Below are 10,229 nucleotides of genomic sequence, written 5' to 3'. Positions count from 1 at the left end.
GAGAAGGAGAGAGAAAGAGAGAGGAGAGAAGAGAGAGGAGAGAGAGAAAAGGAGAGAAGAGAGAGAGAGAGAGAGAGGAGAGAGCGAGAGAGCGAACGCCGGAGAGAGGAGAAAAGACGAGGAGAGGAAAGAGGAGAGAGAGAGAGAGAGAGGAGAGAGAGAGAGAGATGAGAGAAGATAGAGAGAGAGAGAGCGAGAGAGAGAAAGAAAGGACGATGAGAGAAAGAAAGAGAGAGAGAGAGAGAGAGAGAGAGAGAGAGAGAGAGAGAGAGACGAGCGAGCGAGACACACATCACAGAGAGAGGTCTCTATTCCGAAAAGCGATTGCATGAGAGATCGTACTCGTCTTTTGTCTGACCCGTTTCTTCGAATCAACAAAAACCAAGCTAAAGCGGTTAATGAGTAGGCCTAAGTGAGAGAATCAACATGAGGGGGGGGCGCACATCACCGTAAGCTTCATAATTGTAATTAATTAATTTTGCAATTATTGGGGACAATAGTGCGACGCCACACTACAACGCAACCTCTTTACCACTTATACGACTTACTTATTTTACTAATACTCCTTACTTATACCACACTATATCGTTACAGCGTCATATTTGTAAATAGTAATTATTAATTAATCTTGTAAGTATTTTGGGCACCGGTTCGACAGTGCGCGACAATGTCACCTCTCGACACTGTCGCCCGCATTTATGGGGACATTGGTTCATCGACGTAAACATCGTCACAGCAATAACTAGACAGAGGGCACTCACGGAATGTGCATTCTTCCGCCAGCGACATAGCTCGTAGCAGCCGGCGTTGCTGCTGCTCGCTCACATGTACACGTCGCTTTGCGCTGCGCTGGCTGGCTCGCTCGCTGACTCGCTAATATCGATCGCGCGAACACACACACACACGCTAACAGTAACAGACCAACACACGAACGCACGAGACCAATCACATAACCTCCCCTCCAACTCAGTTGGGCGGACGTAGGTAATTAGATAGCTTTTAACTAAACACGTTTAACTAATCTTTATGTGATTTAGGCCGTGCGACATTTACCGTTGAACATCGAAGCGCGGACGTCGACGGATGCTGACGTCATCGCAACGCGAAGGGAAACAGTCATCATCGTCACTATCGTCGTCATCGCTGTCATCGTCGTCGTCGTCGTTTCTAATAGCGCGTAACGTGTAGACGTAGATGTAGATTATAGATGTAGATTATAGATGTAGATGTAGATATAGATGCAGATGTAGATAGAGATGTAGATGTAGATGTAGACACGGATGTAGATGTAGACGTAAATATAGATGTAGATGTGAGATGTGACACGCGTTGCGTGCGTGCGTGCGTGCGTGCGCGTGTCTACGTATGAATATATTTTACTACTGCATTATCACCCGTTCTTATACATATTATTACGACACCAAAGAAAGCTCGAACAAACACAGGAAGTATTATAACGCAATAAAATAGCTGTCTATTGTAAACAGGAAAAGTATGTACAGACCGAGAAAGTCCTGAATCAAACGCAACAGCACCAGCTATATATATATCACGCGGTAGATCAAATACCAGAATCACCCACAAAACGTCGTGCGTACATTTTCTGTGCGTGCGCGCGTGCGCGCGTGCGCGCGTGCGTGCCTGTTGTCGTGCACGTACGCGCACATGCCACCCTACACACGCTACTGGTGGAGTCTTTAAGAACAATCAACTTTACAGCCATTTGTTCTACACCTTGTAACAACTATTAAGTCAGTAGTCATTTCACCGATTAGGCCTAATTACGCAAATGAGCGAACCCGTTAGGAAGCAGCAGCAGCAGCAGCAGCCACCCAGTTTCGTCCCCGCGTCTTTAGCGTGTCAGCTATTTACAGTCGCAATTCGAATATGGGTCAATCAGCTGAATAAAACAGATCGTCGTTGTCATCACCGCTACATCGGAAGCATTGTCACGCGCGTAGCATTGTCCCATTGTTACCGGTACCGAACAGCTGTGCGGTAAGGCACTGTCATATAAATGGCAGTGCACTGGCATCTCATATAAAGCGAAAGTCTGAAACACAGCCGTGTCCAAATAATGAGGCCATTCTGGTCGTCTCTCAGAATAAAATGTAGATTCATAAGGGATGGACACACTAGGCGATTTTTCATGCGGTCGAGCCGCCCGGCTGAGCCGGCCGTCTGAAATCGCCTAGTGTGTCCAGTGAGTCGCGGTCGATTTTCTAGTCGGTCGGCTGAGTCACCCGAATCAAACATGTTTGATAATTATTTAAGTCGCGCGAGTATATACAATGCACGCCCGAACAATGCGATACTATACAATTCTCTACTACGCGCGCCCGAACAATGCGATACTATACAAAACTCTCTACTACGCGCGTCCGAATGTACAATTAATCAGCCAATCAAACGGTGCCATTTTCAATCATGTGACTATCATCATCATTCAGCCGGGTGGCTCAATCGCATGAAAAATCGGCCAGTGTGTCCACAGCTATAGGCACACAGTGTATTATGCATCAATGGATGAAGGCAGCACACTCAAGGCTACCTTGTGACGTGTTGGTGCAGAATTCTACACCTGTACGCTAGACAATGCCTGACACACATAGCGACCTGTACACAAGCACACCACATTCGGAGAAACACAAATGTATACATATATGCATATATACCAGAGGTAAATAATCACACATTTTTTGTCAAAATTTGTCACACATTTTTTGTGATGATCTACTCCTGATATATATTATATATATATATGTATGTATGTATAGAACACCAATCCGTCACGACCTCTTAGATCCAAGCAGATGATGACAGAGATGGATGAGTGGTTGCTGCACATGTTTTTGATTGCTGGTGACACTCAACCTTCACCCGCAAGCCACTGCTCACTGACCTACATGCGACAGTGCACCAGCACGCAGCTTAGCTCCATTCCAGCGTGGGCCATGTCACCGGGGCGGGCGGTGGCGAGGCCACACTCACACACTCACACGCACGCACGCACGCACGCAACCACACGCGCACACACACACACACATGCACGCAAGCACACACGCACATGCACACCCACACACACTCAAGCATGCACACACGCACGCACGCACGCACACACACACGCACGCACGCACGCACGCACGCACGCAACACAACCGCGCCCCACACACACACACATGCACGCAAGCACACACCCACACACACTCAAGCATGCACACACGCACGCACGCACACGCTCATGCACGCAACACACGGCCAGACACACACACACACACACATGCACGCAAGCACACACGCACATGCACACTCGCACATATCAAGCATGCACACACGCAACGCCACGCCACCGCACGCACGCCTGCACGCACGCACGCATGCACGCACCGTTAGCCCTCGCAACGACGCTCACTCGAGGGGAGATCAAAGAGGAAATATCAGCAAACAACAGACTAGCTTTTCGTTGCCGCGTGCATCTCGCGTCGTCACACCCACACGTCCCCGGGGGTGGGATGTGTGGGGGGGGGCACTCTGGATTCCAGGCACTTTCCGTGATCCATTCCGGCGTCCAGGGTGGAAGAAAATTCTGGAGATTTTCGGTGGCGATTTTCAATCGCGTTCGAGCGTGTGAGTAGACATCACTCGTTCGCTCTCCTCGTATCCTATTCCGTGCACATCCATATAGATCTTGATAAGGCACTCGGGGAATAGCACCTTCATGATGTAGTCAGCATACTGGAAAAAAGTTGTCATGCATCACTCGCTTTTACATGGATGTTCGAATAACACGTCAGGATACAGCGAGCGACAGAGTCAGCATATCGGCTGTAGAAACTGTTGCAGGCAATAACTATTTTGAATTCATCTCGAAATTAAATGATTTTATGTGATAAAATAAAATTTTTCTAACATTATTCAAATGCATTAGGATACCTATCATTGCTACTCATGCCATTAAGATTTCAGAATTTAAAAGCAGCATGCAATAATGCTAAAAAGAGATCAGTCAGAAACGTCAATGTGGTAAAAAACATCAATACCATACACTATTGCAGATGTTCGAGGATCTACATAGAAAAGTTTACAAGCAGTGCCACCTGTGGGTGAGTAAAAGAACTTACTGGGTTATTACATCTACATGACCAGGACAAAAGACATGCTCATATTACTGCCATCTGCGTCCACCATCACGCAAATGTGAAATATGAACTCAAACAACACAAATTAATTAATTTTCAAGCATGACAAATTTCCATTGTGCAGACAGGATACAACGAAGCAGTAACATGTTTAACATCATGCATAAGTAACAAGTAAAAAAGACCTGGTCGAAACTCAACATGGTGAACTGCTGCATGCAACCCAAGGATCTAAATAGAAATGCATCCAAGCACAGCCACCGGTGGGTTAGTACAAAAAACAATTCTAAGCAACTACGGGTCGACTATATACAATACACGCACGCACGCACGCACGCACGCACGCACGCACGCACGCACGCACTCTAGACCTCTCTCTCTCGCAGGTGTACACGTTCGGCTGTAATGACGACGGAGCGCTGGGTCGCAGCACGACCCGCGAAGGCAGCGAGACGACGCCGGGCCGCGTCACGCTCGACGGCCCCGCGGCAGCGGTCAGCGCTGGCGACTCGCACACGGCCGCGCTGATGACCGATGGACGCGTGTTCGCGTGGGGATCGTTCCGGGTGAGTTACGGGATCACAGGGAGGCGTGGTGATGTGGGGATTGTTCCGGGTGAGTCATGGCACGGTAGGGCCTAAAAAAAGACTTTTATTTCCACTAACCCGACCGAGTCCATTTTAAACCCCCGTGTCGAAACTTTACTGTGATCGGCAAAAAAATAAAAAAAATTCCCAACGTGATATCGATCGGTGAATGCATTGATTTGACTTTGAAGTCATTATATGGGCTGTTATAAGTATGAAACAAGTATTGTTAAAAATACAAACAAACAAAATTTGATAAAAAAAGTTTTCCCTGCCTACCGTGTAAAATTTTTTCAGCTCGTTAGCGGAAACAAACATCTTTTTTTCTTTGGCCTAAGTCATTGCGGGTGAGTCCTATGATCATGAGGGAATGTGGTGACGTGGGGATTGTTCCAGAGAGTTGCGTAGGGTTCGTTCCGGGTGAATCGGGGGATCATGGGCGATCATTCCGTGTGATCCTCGGGGTCAACGTGGGATCATTCCAATTGCGGGGCGGGGTCACTGGGGAACATAGTCGCATGAGGGGTCGTTCCTAGTGAGGCATAGAGGTAGGTGGTAATAGATTGTTGAATCTATGTTAAACCATGTGGTGTACGACGATCGAATTGAAGACAAAGGGTGTCGAGAGCATTTTCCTGTGCGGCGGGCGAGAGAAGAAAGTCAAAAGACTCGAACACATCTCGTCGCAAAAAAGGAAATTTCTCTTAAATGGGGAAATGTCAGGGAGCTGCAACTCACTCTACAATATTGCTTCTGCAGGACTCCAGCGGGCTGATGGGATTGACTGGCGCCGGGCCTCAGCCCTCTCCCACGCAGCTGCTGGAATCGGTGCGCGTCGCACAGATCGCGTCGGGCAGCGACCATCTAGCCTGCCTGTCGGACGGTGGTGACATCTACACGTGCGGCTGCGCAGAGCAGGGACAGCTCGGCCGCGTCGCAGAGGTCTTCGCGAAGAGGGGCGGACGCAGAGGTCTCGGTGAGCAACGTCCGTCTGCTTGGGGTGGGCGTGTGAGAGGGGGCGGACGCAGAGGTCTTGGCAAGCAATGTCTATCTGTTTTGGGTCGGGCATAGGAGGGGGGCGGACGCAGAGGTCTTGGTAAGCAATGTCCGTCTGTTTTGGGTGGGCATGAGAGGGGAAGGAGACAGCAGCATTGATAAGCAATGGCTTCCAATCACAGATCGGAGCAATTCCTCTGTTTAGACGCATGTCAAACTTCAACTTAATTCACATTATAGTCAGTAGTGATTAGAGTTCAACAATTATTGTACATTATTGACTTTTTTAGGTCTTTCATCACGCTCAACATCGTCATGGCAAGACCAACCAGGGTATGCGACATTATCTAACTTTTCTATCTATATGTGTTGTACCACTTAAATCATGTACTACCAGTGGTGCTGAGAGGGTCTGTCCCCCAGGGTACTGCCGGAACGTACCCTGGTACTATCTAATATGCCGGACCGTACCTCGCCTTACGCCTACTCCACTAACGAGTCTAGGGAGTCGCTAGCCACAAGTTCCCTTCTCGCTTAACACTACGTTGGCGAGAGGGTCATAAGCCGGCGCAATAGAATCGCGTTCGGCATGACGTGCGCTGCTATTAAACGTAAAATTATCCAACTTTTTATTATTCTAACCGCTTCTCTGTACTTCCACGCCTCGATTTATTATATGTACGCTATCACTGAGCATGTATTTACGTGTCAGCGAGCAATTATTAGAATTGATAAGATAAAAACTAAGAACAAAGCCGCCATTTCCCCATAGATATCCCATCATACGTAGCGAAAAATACAAGTACAAACAGCTAGTACAAAAAGAGACATAAGAACATCCAGAATGGCGTTTGTCAAACGTTCAAAAGTAAATCTTATTTTATTGTGTATTTCGAGGTAAATAGTAATTAAGAAGTGTAGCGATAGTTGCAACATGTAACAGGTGAGGTCAAATGTGGTAATACGATTGTTTTATTTACGAAGTTTTACGAAATTCGGAGTTTGTTTTCAAGCAACCAGGCATTTCGTATGGAAGGGTGTCAGGCTCCTACGCCGTGTAACAGTCAGAGAGCCTGGTCGGTTTAGGGAGTTGCCTACGTCTACTCCCTAACCCTAACCCTAACCATATCAGATAGTTACCAGGGTACGTTCCGGTATACCGGACCGTACCCTGGGTATGTTCCGGCAGTACCCTGGGGGACATAGACCCTATGAGCACCAGTGGCAGTGACACTGTGACTGTGAGTGTGATGTTTACAAATTTCTGTACTGACTGGTTACTTGAAAAATCAATTACTTTCTGATATAAACACTGTAATCTACACAATCCTAGTTTGTTTGTGATCCCGGCCCTCATTTTCATAATTGTGCTAAACTAATCCTAAACTAAACTAACTATGATTGAGTGACTGTATCAGTGTATGCCACCTTATCATTACTGACTCGCTATACGTGACTGTATAAATAACGTACTGTACTGTATAATACGTGACTGTAACATGAGACTTGACCGTAATTCATATATTCCAGCAATCGACAGCAACAAAAAGGAGCGCGCCGCAGCCTGCCGCAAAGGCTACGGCGGCCGCTGGCAAGACACGAAAAAGTGTAGCTGTGATTGCTGCGAGAAAAACGAGCGAGGCTCCAGCTCCTAGATCGAGAAAAACTCTAGCCCATCCACCACCTGCTGCTGCAAGGAAAAGTGAAACCGACAATCAGAAAAGGCCCAGAAACAGTCCTGTGAGAAATCGTCCAAAAAAACCAGTGCAAAAGAAGCAGAAAGTTGAGATAGGTATTGATGTACACCATGTTGTTATGGGTGCTTGTGCAGACAATATTTTATATGCAGATCATTCAAAACTTATCGCTTCTTTTTCTTCTTCTTCCTTTTCGTCGTCTTCTTTTCCTTCTTTTTATTTTTCATCTACTTCGCCTTATAATTCCCCCTTCTGTACTTTGGAGAGCGGTGGAAGCTGGCGACCAGGGGCCCATTTTCAGAAACAAAAGTAGTCTTAACATTAGTCTTTACATAAACTTTATCTCGTAGACAGGACCTCTACACACTGCATACGAGAAACTAGTAACTTTACTCTTTTTCTGTCAGGAGTTTGTGAGAAAAAGTTAATGTTATGAACAATGTCAAGACTAATTTTGTTTCTAACGACGACCCCCCCTTGTCAGGCACACGTTATTCACTCCTAAAAGTGAACATTAAGACTAATTTTACGACTAATTTTGTCTCGTCACGCGCACATCGGTCCTACGACGTTTCGTTTTCAGTCGATAAGGACGAGAAGGTCGTGGAGCGGACGAGCTTTGAGTCGGGAGTACACGGCTGCGTGCTGACCGTTGGACAGGGGGACGTGGGCCAGCTCGGACTAGGTAGGTAGAAGTGTCGACTGGCGCGTATGCGACGCTCGACAGCCCGGAGGTTGCTTGTTGGGCGAGGTCGCACGTGCGCTTCGCTCATGGTCGTCTGCTGAATTCGCTGCGGCATGGTTCCGCGACGGTGTGCCATGAAATTTTTGAGCTGATGGCATGACACACCCGTGTTACACATAAATTATGAACAACCACATAGCAAGGCATGCACTCACGCACGCACACGCAAATATATAAGAACACTTTTAACCATTGCATCTTGTCGTATCATTGTTAATCTACTCTCGCACTCGCTCACCGCATAGCTCCCATGCAACATTAAACGTTTGCGTGCATGCATGATTGTATGTCGCTCCACGTTTGGCGGCATGTCGGAGCTTACCTTGCTACGCGCATGGTGCGACATGACTGTGTGTAAGACTCTCACACACCTGTATTTCTCTGCTACACACATGGGAGAGGGGCATGAATGTGTGTAAGGCTCTCTCTCTTCACTTGCCTTATCAATGCTGCTGTCTCCTTCCCCTCTCATCCCACCCAAACACAGACGGGAACATTGGCTTACCAAGACCTCCTGCATCCGCCCCTCTCAACACGCCCACCCAGCAGAATCTTGCTTACCAATGCTGCGTGTCCTCCTTACCCTCATCCATGCCCACCCAAAACAGCGGACATTGCTTTACCAAGACCTCTGCCGTCCCGCCCCCCTCTCACAGCGCCCACCCCAAGCACGGTCATTTGCCATTGCTTCATCGCATGTTGCTGTTCCCTCTTCGCCTCTCATGCCCACCAAAAACATTACGACATTGCTTACCAAGACCTCTGCGTCCGGCCCCCCTCTCACAACGCCCACCCCAAGCAGAAGCCGTCAGTTGCTTGAAAATGCTGCTGTCTCCTTCCCCTGCTCAATGCCCACCCAAAACAGACGGACATTGCTTACCAAGACCTCTGCGTCCGCCCCCCTCTCACACGCCCACCCCAAGCAGGTCATTGCCATTGCTTATCAATGCTGCTGTCTCCTTCCCCTCTCATGCCCACCCAAAACAGACGAACATTGGTTACCAAGACCTCGTGCGTCCGCCCCCCAATCCTATGCCCGCACCCAAAACAATAGACAATGCTTCGCACAAAGACATAACTCTGACAGTCCGCCCCCTTCACCACGCCCACCCCAAGCAGACGAAGACGATGCCTCACGGACCTCTGCAGTCCAGCCCCTGCTTCGCGAAAAGCCTCTGCGACAAGCCCGGACCGAAGCTGTCCCTGCCTCTGCAGCAGCCGCACGTGTAGATGTCACCACCAGCATCCGACAGGACAGGCATAGAGAATCAAGGATCGGCTGCCCAGACGCCTGATCCCTGTGCGACCGCGCACGCACGATTCAGCAGACTGCGTAGGAGAGGGTCTGAATGGCCCGGCGCACATCAAATCCCATACAAGCCCGCTGGAGTCACTGCAGAAGCAATATATGTAGAGTGAGTATGCAGCATCCCTGACATTTCCCCAATTTTAAGAAATTTTCCTTTTTTGCGACGGCATCAAGTGCTTCGAGGTCTTCTTGACTTTCTTCTCATCTGGCCCGGCCGCCAGCGAAAATTGCTTCGACACACCTTGTCTAATACAAATATCAGTATCGTTCGTACACACATGGTATTAACATAGATCACAATACTAACATTACACCTTACTCTTGCATCCTAGGAAACGACCCCTCATGCGACCTTAAATGTTCCCCAGGACCCCGGCCCCGCAATTGGACTGATCCACCTATGTTGACCCCGGAGTATCACACGACTGATCGCCGATGGATCCCCGATTGCACCCGGCAACGAACCCTACACGCAACTCTACTGGAACAAATCCCCACGTCAACACATTCCTCAATTGATCATAGACTACCCGCAATGATTAGGCCGCAAGAAAAAAAGATGTTTGTTTCCGGCTTAACGAGACTGAAAAAATTTTTACCACGGTTATGGCAGACGGAAAACTTTTTTATCAACATTTTTGTTTGTTTGTATTTCTTTTTTAACAATACTTGTTTCATAACTTATAACAGGCCCATGTAAACTGACTTCCAAGTTCAAATCAATGCATTCAGGAACCGACTACGATTATACACGTT

At 48.0% G+C, this 10,229-nt stretch overlaps 1 protein-coding gene across 1 annotated transcript in view; it reads left to right on the top strand.

The window, feature by feature from the left end:
* Nucleotides 1-4,055: 4,055 nt before the first annotated feature.
* Nucleotides 4,056-10,229, top strand: part of LOC106804680 (regulator of chromosome condensation-like) — a 12,431-nt gene continuing 6,257 nt past the window's right edge. Inside the window, exons 1-3 of the mRNA XM_014805955.1 lie at nucleotides 4,056-4,103; nucleotides 4,517-4,705; nucleotides 5,486-5,702. Of these exons, the coding sequence (XP_014661441.1) occupies nucleotides 4,056-4,103; nucleotides 4,517-4,705; nucleotides 5,486-5,702 (454 nt within the window). The remainder of the gene's footprint in view (nucleotides 4,104-4,516; nucleotides 4,706-5,485; nucleotides 5,703-10,229) is intronic.

The sequence above is a fragment of the Priapulus caudatus genome, unplaced genomic scaffold, assembly GCF_000485595.1.
Source record: "Priapulus caudatus unplaced genomic scaffold, Priapulus_caudatus-5.0.1 Scaffold83, whole genome shotgun sequence".
NCBI lineage: Eukaryota > Metazoa > Priapulida > Priapulimorpha > Priapulimorphida > Priapulidae > Priapulus > Priapulus caudatus.
Note: the sequence above shows the minus strand (reverse complement) of the source record. Positions and strands in the feature narration are given on the sequence as shown.